Source organism: Vidua macroura, chromosome 1, assembly GCF_024509145.1.
Source record: "Vidua macroura isolate BioBank_ID:100142 chromosome 1, ASM2450914v1, whole genome shotgun sequence".
NCBI lineage: Eukaryota > Metazoa > Chordata > Aves > Passeriformes > Viduidae > Vidua > Vidua macroura.
In genome coordinates, this window is record NC_071571.1 from 30,945,349 (window position 1) to 30,967,513 (window position 22,165).

The following is a 22,165-nucleotide window of genomic DNA, read 5'->3' on the forward strand; positions in this document are numbered from 1 at the left end:
GTTCTTGTTCTGAGGTACAAAAGGTTACCTTTGTTATAAACTTTTATCCTGGCTAATGCAAAGGCACATACAATTCCTATAAATATCTCATTTATTTTTAAATCCTACAATTTTCTACAGCCCACAAATTCCAAGAGTTACTTATATGTTATTCTAAAAATAATCTTAGCTTTATTTTAGCTTAAAGTATGAGCAGTAAAACCAATAACTACAGTTCCACTGGATCCTGGAATTAGACAAGAGAAGACTTATTGATATGAATTTAAAAAATTCAGAAGCAGAGATATCTTTCAGAAGAAGGGATGAATTTGTGTGAGGTGCTGCCCAAACATACATGCTCTTATGCCAAAATGAAAACATTGCCAAAATGAATCATCTGAGGATAAGCAGGATGTAAGAGGTGAGAAGATATATATGCAGACACATTTGAAACAATTACAAACATCAATAAGCAATGTTTTCTTACTATTTCTAAATGTCCCCATCTGCCTCCATTCTTTCCTGATTCTGCACTTAAATATTTCTTGAATTATTTTAGTTGTCATTTTATCAGTGAGTCTAGAGCAGCAATCTGGTGAGAGAGAGGAGAGGATATGCAGGTAAATACCACACAGAGAGCAACCAGGCTGTAATGTGCATGCCATGTTTCAAGACCGAGGACAAAAATCAGATGAAATTCTACCAAAGACGTTCAGAACCTTTGATAATTCTGGAAAACCACCCACCTCCTGTCCACGTTCTCCATGTCTCCCACTTCCCCCCTCTGCCACACACACACAGAGTTTGCCTGTGGGATTTTTCCACTCATCAGCCACTGCTCAATGCAGGAGAAACGATTTGCACTCAGTTACAAACTTCTGCTTTTGAACTGTAGGAAACTTTTGAGCTTCATCCATACTAGTTATTCTGAGCTAGAAATGAACTTCAATTTCTGTTAAACAGCACCAGTGCTGTTTATGAACCATATCTTAACTTTCCCTTTCAACCTCTAACACCTAATTTCCTCAAAAGTTTCTCAGGAGGAACTTTAATCTTTCAGAAGTCCCAAGAAACATTTCCTACTTACTATCTACTATATTCTACCTACTTTCTACCAGTTCCTTGTAAAACATAACATAGGAAACCACTGGGAAATAACAAATGAGCTAATGGTTGTCGGGGGCAAATGTGGAAATTTTCTCTGAAAATTTCAAAAAAATTCAGGTCTATTATACTGTTACAGAATATTTCATCTGGACATTTGCTAACCCAAGGTCTAAATCCAGGGGACAGAAAAGGGAGAAATTACTGTGGAAGGAGGATGAGGAAGAAGATGAAAAGCTGCTTGAGATAGCTGCAGCAGCAGCAATCATGACCTTGGGACTCTGTTAGGGAAGTGCGAGACACAGAGAAGGAGTAGGTGTGGAAAGCAAAAGGCCTCTAAGTATTTGATGATCCATTCAAAGTGACTGGGTGGAGGGAGGGTGAGAAGAAAGAATAAAAACTTTTTAATGCAGATGAGGAAGAAGGCAGAATGGGAGTAGTAGTCTTCAATGGGGAAAAAAAATTAAGAGGAAAAAAAATTTGAGGAAGAAGAAAATTAAAACACCTGAGGTGTAATACAGTGACTTGATGGGCACCTATGTTGGCTCTCAGCACTGAGTGGTACTTTTTCAAGTACCAGAGAGATAGGTAGGACACAGGCAACAAGAACAGAAGGAAATGGGTGGAGGTAAAAGAAACACATGGAGTGCCAACGTTCTGTGGACAGTCTGATATAACAAAACAGTTATAAATATATATAAAAATATAAATATAAATATTTATTATATTATATAAATATATAAAATAAATAATAAATATAAATATATAATATATATAAAATATATATTAAAACAGTCTGATAATAACAAAAAAAAAAAAAAGGTGTGTGACTTAGTAAACTTCACAGTGGCTGTTGTTTCTCTGTAGAAATAAGAGTGCTATTTGTGCATGTCACAAGCTATTCTGTGAAATGTGTGTTTTCAGAGTTCAGTTGACTCAGTGTCTGTGGATCTATACTTAGATCTATCAATATGAAACCTGGTCTTCACCCATCCTCCAAGGAGCTGGAAAACAACATCGCTTCAAAGAAGCTATGACTGTTTTCAGGTGGGCTGCAGTCCTTTGTGAATATAAAACTAATAAAAACAATATGCTCTTCTTTCTCTGTTGGTCACTGAAGGAAAACAGGAAAATGGTACACAGATTAGTAACACAGGGTCAGGTCTTCAGCCCTTCAGCCAAAGTCCCACTGAAATAAGGTTAACGAAATAACTCATCTGTTCTTCTGTCTTTTCCTTTTGGAAATCAAGCCATGGTGCCTATAAGCCCATGAAGTAATATCTGGAAAGTATTAATGACAGCATATAGAAGAATCCAAGGTAATTTTATACTTCGAAGATAGACCACAGGGGACCTTACCTCTCTCAAGTCAGAAAGACTCTCAAAACAGTGTATTTGTCAAAAGAAAACACTTCTGTCTAAAATATCAGTTCTGTCACATAAAAATACATAGTGGAAGTACCAAAAAATCTTAGTGAAACATTGTTCTTTAAAACTCTTCATGTGACAACAACTGAAATATTCTTCTTTCAAAATACATCTGTTCAACTAAATATACTACTGGGGTTTTTTAGTAATTACTTCCAGAAAGAGATTTTAAGACCATTTCAATAAACAACTTCAGCTTTGACCACTTGTTACAATACATATTTTTATGGTTTTGAGTATTCCAGGAGGATTACATAGATAATTTCTTATGCTTCCTTGTGTCTAGAAAAATCATCCTGTTCTTTCTTAACTAGAGGACAGAGACACCTTCATTGAGGGCCCCCCCGAGAGCTAATTTACAGATCAGACGTCTGAACTACAGATCTCTTTGGAAATAAGCGTGTAAAACTTAAAAGTATTGGGCTTAACCTAGTAAACCCTAAACAGAATGATACCTCCTCTGTCTCAACTGCTTGCTGACCATTTCTGTTGAGAACCCATCTGCATTTTTTTTTTTTTTAATAGTCTGAAATAGCTCAGGTTTATTGTCTTATAACACAGTCTTCTTCAGTGAACTTATCAGAAGCATTGAACATAAGAATATGCTCTGGGATTTCAGGAGGGTTACATACTTTATTTTTAATATAAAAATTTTACAATTGAATTGGTTATATAAACAAGAAAGAAAAGTGTGCCAGTATGATATTGCAAGTAATTTTTTCAGAAAAGCAGAATGGAGAAATTTCTGCCACACAGACCAGAAAAGAAAATCATTTTATAGCTAAAGTTTTCCAAATAAATTAGGAATAACAACAACATTTAGATGCAGTATACAAAAGTCACCAGGCTGAGTATATGGAAAATAAGTAGTGGTATTCCACCTGTCTCTGCATGACATTGACCAAACTGTTGACACAAAGAGGGTAAATGCAAAAAGGTATTGATTCAGATGTTCATGCAGGCCTACTAAAGTTGCAAACCTAAGTAAGGTTTGTAAATTCCCATAAAATTTCCACCTGAAATCAGTGTAAGCCTTCTCAAAAAAAAAAAAAAAAATAGATTATTGGACAATGTGGATTACTGTTTTATGGTAAAATGTACCATTTTCTCTTTGTGCCATGGACATCAGGAAGTTCAGTAGCATGGGCTGGTAACTAAGGTAGGTATTAATGAAAAAAATAATGAAAAATACTATTTTGGGAAGTAAAGACTTTTCGAGTTTGGAAACTGGCATTGTCAGTTCTTACAATAAGAACTGAGCCTAGGAACTAAAATCAATGTGCACAGTTTTAATATCTTATAAGGAAATGTATCACATTTTCATCAGATTTTCTTTTTCAGAATCACAAAATAAAAGCACATTTTGTTAAAAGGAATGTGTACTGCATTAGGCAGTGGGAATTATATATAGAATTTTTCTGCATATAATAAACAGCATAGGTGGATTGTTCATAGTCTGCACTTCTGAGGAAGAGGCCTATGACTTCTTGGCAATTGTTTTTTGGAAATAGTCATTGATTTTGAATTGTTCATTGATGGGTTATAATGGATGCACACAATACACTGACCTTTTTATATGAAAGAGATGCAGTTTTAGATTCAAATATTGCATAAAGAAATGAACCCAAATGATAGCAAATGCAATTGTATTTAACAGACATGCATATGATTCCTTTAGTTAGTTATACTGTAAAAAAAAAATCAGATTTGCATGTCAGTGGGGTCAAGTGAACCCAACAAATCCAAAACAATTACTGTACTCTTGCAGGATTCTATACTATTAAAATAGGGAAGTTGGAGGAAAGTAGAATTCATTTAACATTACCAAAATGCTTCTTATGGGGATTTTAATTATGTCTAAGATTCCATGATAACGTAAGAAATCACAAGATTGGATAAATAACACTTTTTATTTTAAAAAAGCTTTGATATTAGTTGCAAAACACCATCAATTTTCCCTTTGCAGTCCTGGTTTGGACTCTCCCCCATGAAATGGCACATTAAAGAAGGTTGGAAACATTCAACCAAAAAAGGAACATGGTTTTTGTAAGAAAAGTTTTGGGGCTTTTGACCAGCTCTAGTTAACATTAATTGTAGATGTAATATTTTCAAAGCTGTTTCCTGAAAAAAGAGACTATGCACCAACAATGTGACAGACAATTGCATTTTGTTTCAAATAAGCAAATGTAAATACTGGAAAAGCCACAGTTATAACACTTCAAGAAATTTGGGATACATGTAATATAATAACACATGTAATTCCACCACAAAAATTTGTAGAATAACTTAGGCTGGAAAAAGTCCCCTGAGGCCCAACCATCCCTCTGCTCAAAACAGGTTCAATTAGTTCAGTCTGCTTGGGAACATGTTCAGCTAAGTTTCAACTCTCTCCAAGGACAGAGATGCCACAAACACATTGCTTCGAGGTTTCACAGCCCTGTGGATAGGACAATGGATTGAGACTTTAAATCCATTTCCAGTGGTGTTAAATTCCTTGTTACAGGATTTTAAGAGTTACTTACTCTCATATGTGACCTTGGATGATTCAGTTTCTCTGCAAGCCTAGAATTATTATTCAAAACTCCCGCCTAATTAATTGTATTATTGCATGGTAAACACTGTCTAAATAACAATAAATTCAAAGATGCTATCACTGCAAAGTAGATGTTTTTAAGTCCTTGGATTCCACCACAGGAAGAATGAAGCTAAAGAAATAGGGCATTTTACATAAAACAGCAGAGCTGTTTTTAAACTCTTACAGCAGCCTCTATACATTGAGGCCTAAACCCATTGGTATCTTCAGTTCTGGACTTTTTTACTGGTGATTTTATTCAGAGTGCATAGTTCTCACCCAACAATGGCATCCTTTTCGTTATGTTTTCAGGGTTTAAGTTAATGACCAGAGTGGTTTCATTTTGGTAACCTTATTATCAGATTTTATATGAAAATTATCCATTTTTATTTTTCCACATTAAACTGCAGGTATTGTCTTTCTGCCCAGAATACAAAATCCTTGCATGATGTTTTCATCAGAAGTAGTGCATGTAATGACTGATTCCCACTTGTATGATGAACAGCTTTTGCTTAGAAATTCAGAAGATAATTCATGCTGTTGAGGACATAGCCATTTTCTTTATGCTGCTTATGCTAATTTACATTCTGAATAATAAATAGTTTCATAAACAATATATCTGTATGGGATATCAACTGTATCATTCCTCCCATCAGAACCACTTAGACTATGCAGGTGAAAAATCTAAAATAGGGAGATCGCAGTTTCTGTCACTTTTGCTTCTGCTGGCATTTTGTTTAAAGATATTTCCTTGAATTTCTTGATGTATCATCTGAATCCTTTTTTTCCAGATACATTTGAATCACCATAAATTTGCAACATTATGATCTATAAACTAGACATTACAGGACCCAACAGGAGTAAATTGAGTTTAGTTCACCTGTCACCAGTGTATCTTATTTCAAATAGCACCCAACTGAGTTCTCAAGGAACATGTAGCTCTCCACCTACAGTGTTTGAGATTGTGACCTCTGAAATCATAGAGCTTTTAGGTTAACAATGCCACAATATTTGAAGTCCTGCAGATACTACACTTTTTTCTGAATGTCATTGCATATGGCTTTCTCACATCCCATATCCCCATTTGGGCTGTGACCACTCAAGGAATGACAGTCAGATGTCTGAAATGGGGGATTTTTCCAAAATGAAGCAAAAAAGATGATACATCATTTAAAAACTCCCAAGAGTGGGACCATGAGATTGCTTCATTGCCAGCTCTTCCTCAGCACTCTTGAACAAACTCACCGTGCTCAGCTTCTGACCTCTGACATTCAGATACTAAACCATCCATAGCTTCTCAAGGCTTAGCAAGGGATCTGAAAAGGTTTCCGCAGCCCTTCATTCGTAAAGACAGTGAAACAGCACATTATTTACACTGGTTGCATTTGCAGTATTTATAAACGTACCCTGCATAGACAGACTTGGACACAACACAGAGATGCTTTTAAGATCCTGTGCGCGCTGTCGTGTGCTGCCGGTATCAGAAATGAAGGATGCCACCCGGCTGGCCATCAGAGACCCGAGGTCGGCACACCTACCCCGTAACGCAGCCGGGCGAAGGCCCGGCCACCGGCGTGCGATAGGGTGAGGTGGCCAGGTGGGTTTTACCTGCCGGGAAAACGCCTCCACCCACAGCCTCCGCGGGGAGCGGAGCCCTCCAGACGAGCACAGGGACAGGAGCTGCAGGGAGCTCCTCCGTGGAGCGGAGCTGGGCCGGGCGAGGCGGCGGCCGAGGTCGCACCTTGGCCCGGTGGGGCTTTCCTGGCGCGCACGGCGCGGTACTTTCCGGACACGGTTAACCTTTGCGTTACTCCCACTGCACCCGGAGGGGTGGAAACTCCGGGCAGAAATGATTCGGGGAGAGCGGTAAAAGAGGAGAGGTGCTTTTAGGTAGTGAAGTTTTGCCGGCCAGCACCAGGGGCCGGTGCGCTCCTGCCAGCGGGACGCCCCGGGGAAAACGGCGGCATTCCTGGGACCGGTGGGCAGCGCCGCGGCTTACGGAGGTGCTAACGGCGAGGGTCGCACAAGCAAGCGGCGGTGGGGTCACATGCAAAGAGGGCCAGCCCAGCCGGCGGGGCGGAGCAGCTGCCACAGGGCCAAAGCGGCGGGCGAGGTGCGGCGGGGGCCGGCGCCGCAGCGCTCTGCCCGCGGCCTTCACCCGCCTCCCCGCCCGGGGGCAGCGGCCGTGCCGAGCTCGGGCAGCTGCGACCGAAGCCGCCGCCGAACAAAGGCGCGGGCGGCCGCGGTGACTTCACCGCCGGGCCCGCCCCCGCACTCCCGCTCGCGGAACCTGCCCCGCTGCCGTCTCCTGGCAACCTGCGGGGACCCGCACCCTCCGCGCTGGGGCCGGACAGCGCCGCGCAGCGCCGCCGGCCGCGGTCTCCTGCCCTCCCCTCCCCGTCCTCAGCAGACCCTGTCCCCCCGCGCGGAGACGCTGCCCCGGCGGCGCCTCGGGACGGCGGCGGGCAGCGCCCACCTGCCCCCGGCGGGGGCGGGCAGGGGGCGGCCGTCCCCGCCCCCCCCGGCAGCCGCCCTCTTCGCCCGAGGGAGGTGCGGAGCTGCCGCCGCCGCTCCCCGCGCGGTGCCAGGAGCCTCCCCGCGCCCCCCAGGCAGGGCGGGCGGCGAGGCGCCCCTGGCACGCCGGGCTGGAAGCGAATGGAGGGAGCAAAGCTCCGCGCTCGGCCGGGGCCTCTCTACCGCCGGGGGGGGGCCGGTCCTGGCGGGACGCGGAGGCGCGGCAGGCGCTGCCCCCGAGATGCGGCGGCCCCCTCCCGCCCCTCCGAGCTCCCTACCTGTGCCGGGCCCGCCGCTGCCCCTCCCCCGGCCCCGCCGCCGCCGCCGCCCCCGCGGGGGCCGGGACTGAGCGCGCCGCGGCGCCGAGACACGGCCCCGAGAAGAGGGCGAGGGAGCGGGAGCAGTGCCGGCTGCGGCGCATGATGTGGGTGCCGCTGCTGGCGTGCCTCACCGCGGGGATCGTCTCCGTGCCCAGGTGCCAGCGCGGCCCCGGAGCCTTCCTCGGGGCGGCCCGGCTGCTGGCGGCCGTGCCGGGACTCTGCCAGCGCCGTAAGTGTCCGAGCGCCTGGGGCTGCTCGCCGTGCCCCGGCTGGTTGGGGCTGTGGCCGGGTTTGGTTCTGGCGCGGGGTCGTGCGTGGGCGGGGGGGCTTGCCGGGGCTCGGCGGCTGCCGTGGGGCACAGCGCTGACAGCTGGGACCGGCCGGCGCCACCGGCACTCGCCGGCCGGGCGGGCCGAGCTGGCGGGCGGACGGTACCTGCAGGGAGAGCTGGGCTGGAGCGGCCGGCTCCTGTCCAAACCTCACACCGCCAGGGCCAGCCCGTGATTTCACTGCCCACGCCGGGGGCGTCCCGCCTTTAGGGAAGCCATGGTAGTTCCCGGGGAGCCGGCGGGACTATCTCGCTCCAGGGTGCTGCGGATCCTGCAGTGCACCCTCCGCAACACTCCGTGAAGCGGCACGCGAACCGAAGCTAGGGATGAACGGTTCTTGGGGATGGTAACACTCTGTTTTACGTCGCTCATATGGCATGCAGTGGCAGGGTTAAATAGGGATAGAGCTACGAGAAGATTGTCTTCTGTTTACCTTGGGATAACGTGCATGTTGACAGTTCCCCGGGAGCTGTGGTTCTGGGGTGAAAAAGGCTCAGGTAAATGTGGGTAACCCCTCGCGTTGTGGAATTGCTTCCCAGAGCCCCCAGCATCAGTTTTAATGTGTGCTGGCTGAGGGGAGTTTGTGCAAATGTACCTTAGATAGTGCAGCAGTTGACAGAGCAAGCAGGTTAGTCAAGTATTTCATAAAGGATCTTATTTAGCTGGCGGTGATCATACAAACAGATCTGGTTGGCAGTCATCTTTCTGTATTTTTTCTGCTTGTGGAATAATTGGCATTTCCCAGCTTAAGCCTGGAGCTGATTTAAAATGTTAACATGTAACCTCTGAAACTGAGATTTACAATGGGAACAATGTATTAGTCTTAAATTCTTTATTGCATATGTGACAAATTCATGCCTAATTCAGTAGGATTTGCCCAGTGCTATTAAAAACAATGGAATAATTTGTTAACTTTCATAGGATAATTTATTTTACTTTTTTGGCTTCGTACTTTGAATTCAGAACCGAACTAAATGTCAATAGGAAAAATAAAATATATTATTAAATTTCTTATGAAACATGACATCTTGTATGTAGTATCCCAGATTTTTTTTAATCCAGTGCAATTGAGTTGAAAGGCTAATTGAAACTTTATGAAGAGGATGGTTCTGTGCCTGAATGCAGTGTTGTGCTTGCTCATGAGTGTAGTTCCTGGGTACACACTACTGCAAGTAATGCATCAGAACAGAATGCCACAGGGGGGAGGTTGTGCATGGAGCTTTTGTGCCAAAGGATGCTTGCTGTCTTTGTTGTGCTTCATAGTGAAAATATATATGGGCGATGCGTCATGGGTTATGTGTTTATTGTAACAACAGCTCTCAGATTGTAACTCACATAGACCTTGTTTTTTCATTTGAAACCTCTGCTAATTCATGAAAGCTGAAAGGCACACTGAATTCTTTCCTTCATACATAATCACTTTACAGGCTACAGCCGCAGTTGAAGCAAGAAGAGTGTTTTGCTTTGTTTGTCTGTGAATGAACACGTGAATTTTTTTGTTATTATTAATGTTGTTTGTGATTTTTACATTTGGTTGTGATAGCCAGTGCAGCACCACCTGGATTCTTTGAATGTCTGCAGGCTGCTTTGAGAAAGACTGGGCAGCAGCTCCATGTACAGATATTTGGCAGCATGGCTTTGTTCAAGCAGCCACTCCTCTTTGCTTCTGCATCGACAGTGCTGGGCATGGAGAAAAGCATCATGCTGTTCCTGTGCCATCAGCAAGTCCAGTTTATTTATGTGCAGAGTTGGCAGAACCTGCATATCTCTTGCACTGAATCTCCAGTTCTAAAAGAGACTGGAATTAATATGAAATGTACATGGAACTCAAATTTATTTCATTCTTGTTGAAGCATTTGTGGCTCTTCTAATTGAAACATTAAGAGCTTGATACTACTTGAGGTATTTGTTCTGCAAGCTGCAGTTTGAGATGTGAGTCATTGCCTGGGGATAAGTAAAGGTAGAATTTGGCGTAGGGTTTGCAAGGAGCGCAAAAGGAAATCTCACAATGCTGTAAATTTGTAATTCCCAAATTACAGGTTCTGTAAGCTCAGATAAAAAGAGTAGTGTTGCTGCCTTCTACAAAGGGTCCCTTGTTCAATAAGTCTCACCAACATGAAATTTGCAGTTCAGTAAGCCAAATGTAACAAATACCTGACATAAGAATTGAGCTAGTTCTGTAGGGATTTCTACAGATCCCTACATTTATGTTTGAACATTAAACCTGACAAACTCGTAAAGATGTAAACCAGTGAACTGAATAAAAGCTGGATTCTAGAGCAAGAGCATGTGTATGCATTGTGCTAACAATTGAGTAAGTGCTCACTTCAGTGAAGGCAGTTCTCTTGCCTTGTTCAGAAACCAACTGCTGAAACTCTTATTTTTTACCTGATGTATAAGCACATGGGTTATATGGGGCTTAAGTACAGAAGAGTGACTGATTGGTCAGGGTTAACAAAGGACATTGATTCAAATCTCTGCAGTGTCCCAAAACCAGTTATAATTAATATTAAAATCAGAAAACTAAGGTATTTGGTGCTTTCCAAAATACCCGGGGAGTTATTCCTCTATGAAGCTCAAGTAAACAGAATGTACTTGTGGTGTGCAAAGAGGGATGGGATGGAATGAAATCTTTATCTCTGAACAAAAGTTGGAGAACAGTCACACAGCAATTCTCTTAGGTAGTTGTGATTGACAGGTCTCTTTAAATACCAACTTTAAAAGTTTGTATTTTCAGTCTTCTTGAGAGTGTCATTTGGAAAGACCACTGGGGAATCATCATGAAGGGGTCAGTTGTTAATTGATTTATGCCAATAGCATGACTTGCTTAATTAATTTTCTCCCATCAAGGTCTTTGGTGCTTCACCAGTCTTGTCACATCAGATTTCCATGTGATCCCTCAAGTAAGAAAGTTTTATAAACCATTACTCATGTTACTTCTCAAAGGAATAAGAAAAACTATTCAAACCACCCATGGAAGATTTTGAAAAGAGGTGATGGGAAATGTCCCATGATACACAAGCACACAAAAAAGTCTGAAATAAAAGATACATCATGATAGCTTTAATTGGTGTTTGTCTGTGTGTACCCATGTGGCCCATTTTCTCTTGAGGCTCAGTGGAAGAAGCTGAGTTGTATGGGATACCCAACACTGAGCCAATTCAGCTTTTCCTGAGGCTTAAAACAATCCAAGAAAAAGAGAAAATCCATTTTTCATTTCCTGAGACTGCGTGGGTGATCTCCTCCCTAGGGCTAATGGACCATCTTTGGGAAAGCCAACCTTTTTGGAACCTTTGGGAACCAGCCTTTAGGGAAAAACAAGCTGGGTGTTTGCGAGAGCTGTAAGTTGCAGTTCTGAGGAACAGTGAGGGAGAGGTTTATTTATGTGCGCATTGCTCAAGGAGCATATTTTGCCAATAACATGCCTACATTTGCTTTGCAAATTGTACACTTCTCATAATCTGTTGCAATTTCATATCTCTTCGGGGTTCTTATGTGGTAAGGTATTTTTTTTTTTTATTTTATGGTTTTTACAAGTTGAATGAAACTCAGTTGCATGAGTAGTGTTTACAGCGTTTTCATGTTACATGTGTTTGAGATGAGGCTGGGAAAAGAGGAGGGGGCAGTTTATGAACTAGAAGAGCAATAACAATACTCTTGATGCTCTGGAAGGGTTGCCTCTGTCATTTTGGATATGCTGTTGCTGAGGAAATTTGTCAAGGCAGACTGAAGCTTGCATGCATCAGAAATATCTCTACAGTTTGAAGAGGCAGTTGCCTCTTTTCAGGCCTTTAAACTTTCAAGGAGTGGAACTGCAACAACTGAGAAAGCAAAAATTAGACCCCACTAGTCAAGAGGCCTAAATGAATAAATTTGATTTTCCATGCAATCTAAGTTTAATTTACTTCCCCAGACCATCGGAAAGATGTCAGAATGTGAACTTCATGGAAGCTGAAGAAAATCTTCATTAAATGATCCCCATTCCACAAGCAGACATTAAAATGTCAGATTATAACCTCCCTTATACTTTATAGAGCACTTAAATGCTGGTAATATTTTTCAAATCCCTATAAAGAATTTGTGATGACTTGTCCATGTTGTGTCTTGAGTTTGGGACATTTAGAACTAAGTACCATAGGAGAAGAAAAATTGAAGGTATTTTATATACAAATTGTGTAAGTTGACATGGGCTGCTGATAGTTATCAAGACCTTTTAATAACAATTAACAGCTGGACCAGAGGATTTAAAGGATCTTTTCCAGCCTAAATGATGCTATGATTCAAGGAGGTACTCCTGAGCCTACATGTGCCTTTCTTATCCTCATCTCTGAAAAGTTCCCCCCCTTTTATGAAGGTGAAATCATTCAGGACAAAAACTCGAAGAACAGAAGCCTCAGACAGGTGCATATAAACTTGAGTTTTTCATCTATATATATATCAATATAGAGGATTAGTGGTGGACTTGGCAGTATTGGGTTAAGTGCTGGTCTACGTGATCTTAGCAGTCCTTTCCAACCAAAATTACTCTGATTTTATCCTATGATTCTGTGAATAGATCTGATGTAAGAAATATTAACCTTAATGTGTAAATTAAATCTACCTGTAAATTAAATTACCTACATGATTTTTTTTTTTCAACAATGTATATTTTAAAAACTGAATATAGAAAAAGTGTACTTTCTTAGATCAGGATAGGTGTATCTAAGGCAGTGATTGGGATTTGATGAGTTCTGTCAGGGTAAGAAGAACAAGTAGAATAGCTTGGTGTTCTGACCTTTAAAGTTTGCTCAGTGTTCTTAAAATATATTAACGGCACTAAAGTCATATGTTATATTTTCAAAACTTATATATGTGAACTATTTAAAGCTTTTACTGTAACTGGTAATCCAGACATCTTGGTATGAATTTGACTTCTCATGATGAATTTACTGAAAACAGAAAAATGGAGAAGGATATCGTTTCCATTTTGTTAATAAACTTTCTGTGTTTTGAGGGGTTTTTTAATAAAATTCTTAAGGCCTCGGTGTTTCTCATTCTACTTCCATCCTCCTTTTCAGCAAAATCTTGTTTTCAAAGTTCCTGTATCTCCTCTACTAATTGCTGACTTCTGTCTAACCAGTGGAAAGATGTAAAATTCTTTCTCATCTGCTTAAGCAAACATAATTTTTGATGGACATAGTAGGATATGGTCTGTTATTCTTTTCTAAGTACTTGAACTCCATTAATTTTTTCCTTTTGGCAGTTTATATAAATGGACTTGGGCTATTTAGTTTAACTTTTGGGAAGGAAGTGAGGCTCTAATGAATTAGTTCACTGTACACTGTAATGGAACCTTTCTCCAAGAAGAAAAGTAAGCTTCTTGCCAGCCATTCAGGATTCCCCCTTGTTCTGGTGGCAGAACAAGAATAACCCCTTGAGCAAAATGTAAGTGTTTCAGGATGATGAGAATTTACAGCATTAGAAAGCTGCCAAAAAAGCAATTTCTAGCTGAGGCTAAATTGGCCTAAATTGAAAACTTTGCAAAGCTCATAATTGACTTTTTCCTTTATATGTTTCTCTGCTTCCCATGACTTCGTTGTCATATGCCTGTGGTAACTTCTTGGTATTTACCCATGGTGACAATAAGTCTGAAGTATTTATGGTCATTGAAAGATACTGAGACAAATATTTTAACTATGATTATTGGAGAAAGAAATTTCTGTAGCTTTAGGCAGATTTAATTATATTCCTGGATGTTTGATTTTCATTTTATTTCAGGCCTCTTTTCTGCCCACTGATTTGGGAGTTATGTGTTAGCAGCAGTAGTTCATTGGGTTCAGATATTGAAGACTTTAGTATTTTTGGTGTTTTGCAATTGTAGCAGTGTTATGAATACAGCTGCATGATGTATGGTGGCATCACAAAAGTAGTCCAAGTCTGATTAAACCAGTAACTGCCCTCTCCAAAATAAATTCTGTTCCTTCTCGATGTTCAAGGGAATTAAGCTAAGTGAATTCTGTTTGTTCTATACTTGAGAGTACAATTTATTTCCATCTTACCTCTGCGGGGTGGAAAGGGTTAGTACTGTGCTGAGGACTACTTACTTCTCTCAGGTGGGAGCTTCTTCCTGGAAACAACCAAGTTCCCATCTTTTTCTTCAAACAAGACTACCAGGAAATAAGAAAACGTGTAACAACTTACACAATGGCACAAATGGCACAAAGTAACTAAATAAAACTAATGACATCAGCAAGCAGGCTCTTCCAATCTAAGCAAAATTGTTGGGAGTGCATTTTGCTCTTAAAAATGTTGTGGCATTACTTCAGAACATTAAATAAACCACTACCTGTTTAAAGCCTAGAATTTGCACGTTTGAAGTCTGTCCCTTAGAGAGTGTTTAAGCTGCACCTGCAGACCATACACATATGTGAATACTTCATTGAAATAGCAGAAGGAAAAGCTTGCATTCAAACAGTTTGTGTGCACCTGTAGTTTACTTATAGTTAGTATGTGAGTCTGCATATTTTATAGCCCACTGTCATGTTTTGTGTAATCTTTGCCCCCAAATTATAACAATTTAACAGGCTAATCCTAAAATAGAGGTTGGCCAGTGTCTGTTCCTAGACAGGTGCGTTGGGTTTTGAGGTTTTTAATTATGAAAAAAATCCCAGAAAGTTTTTTACCAATTTGTCTCAGGGACAATAACCATCTTTGGAGATTGAAAATCTTCTTGAAAAGCAAATTACTGAAATAACAAATAGCAAAGACTTGGTATTCTAGAAAACATTAACATTTTTTTAAATAGCCCTCTTGAATAAATGCTCCTCCCAATCTTGTGGACTATGTAAAAGTCCTCAGGGAATGGTGGTTATCCTTTCTGATACCAGTCTTAGCTTTTATTTCATATTCTTGAAGTTTTCTCATTGTGAGTGTAAACTAAGTATGTTCAATGTTTTATTTTAACTCTGACCTGTCCTCCTAATCCACACATGTACAGCTTTTGATTTGTTTCAGGAAAATCTTCTGTAAAAACACAATTCAGTTTATCATTTTGTGTTCAGAACTGAGGGACTTGTTTCCCTAGGTTGTCAGCTTTGGGAATTTTGGTCTATACTACAGAATAGGTTTGTTCCAAACCACCATGTATGCAGATAAAAGGGAGTGAAGTAAGCTGTTTGCATCAGGTTGTCTTTGGTGACACTGTGTGGGAAGAAATAGCCCTGAGCTATTCTTAGCAGTTACTGATCCTCCGCTGGGTATGTGGATGAAGAGACAGTGCCAGGATGAGGTCATGCTCCTATGGGGCAGAAATTTGGTGATGATTAGATATGTAATAAAAGGATACATCAGAGAAACAATTGGGGGTTGAAGGCCTGGTTTGAGGAAGTAGAGCTATAGAAGATGGTGGGAGACAAAGGTTGGGCTTGTCTTTTATTCAAGGTTGGTCTTCTTAAGCAGGCAGAAAATAGTCATTTTTATCTACCTTTATAACCATCATGACCTCCTAATTAGGTAAGACTTTATAGAATACACAGGAACATACCAACCATTCTGGGCTTTTGATAGGCTACCTGCTAGCAGTGCTTACTAATACAAAAGAAATTAAATTAGCAGTGATATATGGCAGTAGCCATTCCATGCTGAAGCATGACTGTATTCAAGCTGATCAACTCCAAGGGAGCTTCTAGCAGCTGTAGATGACTGGAATACAATGATTCCTATGCCCATGTTCTATTCAGGGAAACAGAATTAACACAACTCCACACATCTTGAAGTTTCCTTGAAATCAAGTGATTAAAAAAAAAAAAAAAAAGAAAAGAAACATTTTAAGCTCTCTGGTTCCATATGCTTTGCATTTTTATTGGTGTAAAGTTGTGCAAACAGGACCATCAAACCTGTGCCATAGAAGCATCAGCTTTTATGACTGTGGGAAATTAATCTGTTCTAATGATATAATCCTAGTAATTTTTCCTGTATGCTTTTATTTGCAAGAGACAGGATAGGTTAGTTTCTGAAGCCAAGTAGTCTTTCACTCATTGTTTGCAGGCATGAATTGCATCAACAAAATGTAACCATCTCCCAGAAAAGCAGGAAGTTTCATAGAAAGGAGAGGCTACAAGTAAAGTTGGCCAAGAAACAAAAATTATGTTGTGAAAAATTTCAAGGTTGCATTGCTTGTTTTCATTCTGTATTGCGGCTTGGGAACAAAGTCAGACTGGAGTAGTCAATGGCTCTGTCTCTCATAGTCAAGGCCATGTCTGAGGCTGTGGTTTGAATGTTGTGTTTTTGAGTCCTAACTGTGATACCAGTAGCTACTATGGGTAGTACCTTTTTGAAAATGCTGTTATATACATTTTTCTGAAAAAAAAATCTTCAAAATTGGTATATATACATTAAAAACTTGGGTTGCTATGCATCTGTCTGAGGCTTATGTTCCCCAAGTCTACAGTGTGAATAATGTGCAACCTTCATGTAAGTGCTGGGACTTTTCAGAGATGAGGATAAGAAAGACACATGTAGGCTCAGAGAATATCAGGAGTATCTCCTTGAATCATAGCATCATTTAGGCTGGAAAAGACCCTTAAGATTCTCTAGTTCAACCATTAATCCAGCACAAGCCCACCACTAAAACATGTTCCTGAGCATCACATCTACATGTCCTTTAAATACCTCCAGGGGATGGTGACTCTACCACTTCCCTGGGCAGCCTGTTCCAAGGCTTAACAGCCCTTTCAGTGCAGATATTTTTTCTGATATCCAATCTAAACCTTCCCTGGCACAACTTGAGGCCATTTCCTTTTGTCTTATTGCTTGTTAGCTGGGAGAAAAGGCCAACCCCCACCTTACTGCAGCGTCCTTTTCAGGTAATTGTAGAGCATGATAAGGCCCCCTCCACCCTCCATTTCTCTAGATGAAACCACTCCAGCTCCCTCAGCTGCTCCTCATACCACTTGTGCCAGACCCTTCCCCAGCTCCATTGCCCTTCTCTGGACATGCTCCAGAGCTTCAATGTCTTTTCTGCTAGCAGCTTTCCAGCCCCTTTTCCCCCCAGCCTGTAGTGCCACATGGAGTTGCCCTGACTGAAATGCTGAAACCGGCACTTTCCCTTATTGATCTTTATATAATTGTCTCAAAGCCTAATATGAAACTCCTTCTCACAGAAGTGTCCATACACTTTTTGGGAACTCCATGTCTATGTGCCTTTACAGAGAAGACTTACAAAGCATTTTCTATCCTTCAGCATCAGCTGTGACTGTTGCTTTCTGCCAAGGCTTTCCCAATGCTGTGTTGACAGAGGTGTCCTCCCCTTTTGTCTGCGCTGTTCAGCTGAAATCCAGTGTCAGCTCTCTCCAGTGGCGTCACTCAGACCTTGCACAATGTGTGAAAAAGGAAGATCTTTGTGGTTTTTCCTTTATGCTTTGCAAAGGCACAAACTCATGCAGGGCATACTTCTGCATTCCTTAGCATTTCAATGGCTTTTTAAGTCACCTGTGTAGCTGTCATTAATGACCCTCATGTTTAAAAGGTACTGTCTTCATACAGTAATGCAAATTAATTTGGAAATCCCAAAACTCTCGGGGGAAGGGGCAGGGGGGGTGTATATTGGCAGAGTTAGGAATGGAAAGTCCCTATCAGTTATCAGGACTTGTTCACTAGTGATTCTCTTCACTGCATTTTAGATGTGCAAAGACTTCTTACTAGATTCTCACCTCTGCCTCTTACCATTTCTGTGACCACATTATGGTTTATCTCTTCCAGTTCCATTTTTCCTATGAGGAACACTGTAAAAGTTGATTCATTTGGTTTGGAGGGGTTTTTTATCTTGTTTCTTTGTTTGTTTGGAAAGGTGTTTTTACTTACATGCCAGCTTTACAGAAGTATTTTTTGAGAGCTCAGAATTTAATCATGTTTTGCACCTTTCTTTTACACATCTTTATTTTCTTAGCAAAAACATGTCTCTGCCAATGCAGAGTTTTAGTTTACTGCTTCTTTTGTTGCTGGCAAAAAACATTTTAAAATCAGTGTGCAGCTTAGCTTCTTCCTGTCTGAATAGTGAAACTAAAGTGCCCAAAAGTTAATGACGAAGTGAAACAAATTAACAATCTCATTATAATAGAAAAAAACGTGAGAAGTAAAATAAGTTGTTTGGTATTCTTCTCAAGTAATCTTAGAATTTTCTTATAAAGCATAAAAAGAGTACAGTATTCAAGTTGAAATCTCCTTTCCTGGGAAAGGTTGAGTACCTCTTAAAGCTGATTTTGAGGTATACCTTGTAATCTTATTGGAAAATCTGGTGATGACATAGTGTGTTTTTAAGGCATGGCACAAAAGGCAGAGAGAATTATTTCTTGTTTGGAAAAAAAAAAAAAAGAGGGGAAAAATCCCTAATTCCAGGACTGGGTTTTAGGATTGGCAGTTAAAGCACAGAGACTCATTTTTTTCCGGTAATCTGAGCAAGTAACTGTCCGACATAATAATCATGGAAAAATAATCCCTCCTCTGTAGCATTTTTATAATGCTTCTCATTGTACCTGCACGCTCAGCCAAAGTGAATGGGGAAGCCACGTGTTAGGTGGGACAGCCACTGTCTGTCCCTCTGCAGGGTCATGTTGCTCTGCTCTGAAGACAAAAAGGTGAAGGTAACCGCAGTATAAAAGCTGCAGCTTTCCTCATAAATGAGGCTATACACAAGTTAGTGAAGGCCTCATTCATTATCTGTGCAGAGGGATAGCCTGGCTGATTGCTGCCCTGGAACAAGATTAGATGCACAATTGAAGGAAAACCAGCTCTATGGAAGCTGGATATTTTCCTATATTCTTGCCTTAATAAGTGTTCACGAGTCTGAGGGCCATGACCAAGGAGTATAAGCTGCAAGCTATATTTTGGTTTTCTCTTTTAATAAAGCAAGTGGTACACCCTCCAAAACCAGCACAAGCATGTACCAACTGTGAAGCTGATACAAATCCAAATTCTTGGCTGTACTTGAACAAAGTGCTGTCTGTTTGAAAACCTGTTTAATATCCCCTCTGAGACGCCAGAGTGCTTTATTGCTATTTCATCTCTGAGATAAATACCCTGATTGTGATAAGGTTACTTTCATAATAAGGAGGCCGGATATAATTATAACATATGGGATGTTTGTCTTGCCTTGATCCCTCTTGTTGCAGAGAGTTTAGGCTTGCCACACCTGTGATCACTGTAAATAGCTGTAGTTGTTGGAGCATGGTTGTAATTTTGTGGAGTAGGCTGGAAAAGTGTAGTTTAACCTGATGCACTTTTTATTATATGCATATGCCTGTGCAGTTCCCAGCACAGAATTTGGCCCTTGTCGAAAATACCTTTTGGCATACATCAGTTCAAACTAAGCCAGTAGAAACTAGCCCTTAGCTTTGGCTGAACAGTAAACTCAGTCTTGTCTGGACTCTGTTTTTGGTGAAGTGGCAGGAAAAATCTCAGTTCTTTTTTAAGTCAACTCATAAAAAAATCATTTCTTCCTTTACCATGATTTTTTTAAAGCAACTGAAAAGTTTATACTTCAACAGTTATGATTTTAGAGTAGATTTACAACTAAATAACAAATATTTGATGAATGAAAGCATGTCCATAAATGTTACTTTTATAATGGTCTATGTACTTGGGAACCAGAATAGTGATGTAGACAGAGTAATAAATAAAGAAATTAATTCAACTTTTTCAAATTTCTCTTTATTAAAACCACAAAATTTCAACCTTTTGTTCCAATGGTACCAAGCTTCTCTGTTGCCAATCTGTGACTTCATGTTTTGAAAATTGAGCTCTTGAGACTGGGGAGTTATCAGCAAAGAGCTTTGCATCCAGGAGTACTATATATCTCATTTGTTAAAATGTTTTATCTGCTGTGATCACACTGAAACTGGATTTTAAAATATTTTTTCTGTCTTAGCAGTCTTCAAAGGCACACAGACCCCCCTGTGTTTTACTAGACAGGCTGTATTAATAAACTAAATCAAGTTTCAATAAATTCAATAAACTAACCATACAGAAAAAAAAAATTGGGACAATCATTTTTCAGTCAGTTTTCCAATGCATCTGGAAAATGGCACATAGACACATATTTTTTTTTTTAGCAAGTGCATATTAAAAAAAAAAGGTGTTAATATTTTGTTATGTGGTCAATGGCATTTAAATTAAAGTATGTGCTTTGCCGATAGGATTATATGTCTTGAGAAAGGAGTCTCCGCTATTATTGCAGGAAATTAATTAGGCCATACTTATTATTTGGCTTACTTGGTTTAATGATTGCAATGACAAGGAATTAATCTTCTTTATTCCTTATCTGAATAGCTAGAAACACAGGTTTCTTATTTTTTCATGTCAGCTATTTATTCTTATCAGAACAGCTCTATCTCTTACAATGAATATTAACTTGAATAGGTAACTTCAAAGTTCATGTATGAATTTTCTCCCTATTTGCTCCACGGTGGTCTTAAAACCAGTGTTATGCTGCAGATCAGCAACTTATATTTTTCCTTGTCCTTTGACACTTTTACTGAATTTATCACTCTTTTTCTTGTAATGCCTTTCATATCTGCTGTCTTTGATACCCAGTTGAAGATGGGGGGGATGTTTGTGTGCTAAGAACAATTACATTCCTTTTATTTTTACTCCTTCAACAACTTTTCATTCTGAGTCTCTGCAATTTATGAATACTGTCTAGAAAGGGATCTGTGGCAAGGTCTACAAACCTGTGCATGTCAGTACCTACCCAAAATCTTCATACTTTTTTCCCTCTCCTGCAGTATGTGGTAACATTTTCTATGGCCCCCAGGACTGCTCTTTCAGAGTGCAGAACTAGAAGTGCATAAAGTGCAGTTGCTGTCTTCTTATAATTACAAAAAAAGTTTTACTGTGTTAGTGCTGAATGAGCTTGCTCTCATTTCTCATCCAACTAAAACTTGCTGTGCTTGCTTTTATAACAAAAAGAAACCAAAAAAAACTTTCAGATTTTGTCTTGTTCTTTTATTTCTCCTTAGCAACTCCTCCTTTATTTATCCCTACCAACCTCTCCCACCCTTCAGTCAGTTTTCCCTGCATTCCAGCACCTTCCTGGGCTGCTTTTCAACTTACTGTTTATATCATACCTGTAGCTCTCCTTTTAATTTATGCTTTTTTTTCTCACATTGCCTTCATGGCAAAAATTGTCAGCAGCAGTTGATATGAAATAGAAATATCGGTCTGACCTTTGAAATTAATTAAATTGCCACTAATCTACACATTATCAGTATAATGCTGCACTAGGCTTGTTAATACTGTTATATGTGTTATTGATAATAACTGTACAAACTGTGATTAGTACCTTGCATCAGCCGTCGTTCTAAGTGACCTCTTGAAAATTAGCTGTTTATATGATGCAGGATCTCATCTTAGAATCCATAGATGAAATCAGCAAAATAAATATTAAAAAAAAGGTATTTTAGTACATATTTTCCTAATACAGATGTTCACTGTGAGAAGTTTGTCTCATTACCTAAAAAGAAAGATGGTTTGCATTATTATTGCAGGTAGGAAAGAAATCATCTGAGACAGTGCATGTCGCCAAACTTTTGGATGAAAACCAAACCTTTAATCAAACTATTTTGATATGATGATGCACGCTATCACAGTGGACCAATTAACATATGCAACCTTCTGTTGTATGCAGAAATTAAATTTAATTTGTTCCCTTTATATTTTCCAATATGACATGCTGAACATGCCACAAATCAGTGTTATTTAACAGCAGTACTGCCGAGCTGTGCATTTTGTGCCCTCCATATAACTCCTCACAGGTGACTTCTGTCTTGTTTAGAGGTGCAGTGCTCTGCAAGAGGCTTGTGCCCAACATGCTGAAAGGATACACTAATGCTGGCATTCAAAGTGAGCTGACCAAGTCCCTTGAAAAGATTCTTCTCAACACCAAC

The 22,165-nt window shown here is 40.5% G+C and overlaps 1 protein-coding gene across 7 annotated transcripts in view; it reads left to right on the forward strand.

Moving 5' to 3' along the window:
* The first annotated feature begins 7,550 nt into the window (after positions 1–7,550).
* Positions 7,551–22,165, forward strand: part of ITGB8 (integrin subunit beta 8) — a 48,489-nt gene continuing 33,874 nt past the window's right edge. For 2 of the 7 annotated variants that reach the window (XR_008436669.1, XM_053975031.1), the window contains exon 1: positions 7,557–8,146. Coding sequence is in view for 6 of the 7 variants with exons in the window: in XM_053975031.1 (XP_053831006.1) it covers positions 8,017–8,146 (130 nt within the window). In the remaining variant the exon portion in view is untranslated. Of the gene's footprint in view, positions 8,147–22,165 lie in introns of all 7 variants that reach the window. The other 5 variants (XM_053974999.1, XM_053975022.1, XM_053974973.1 and 2 more) reach the window with 5 other exon arrangements.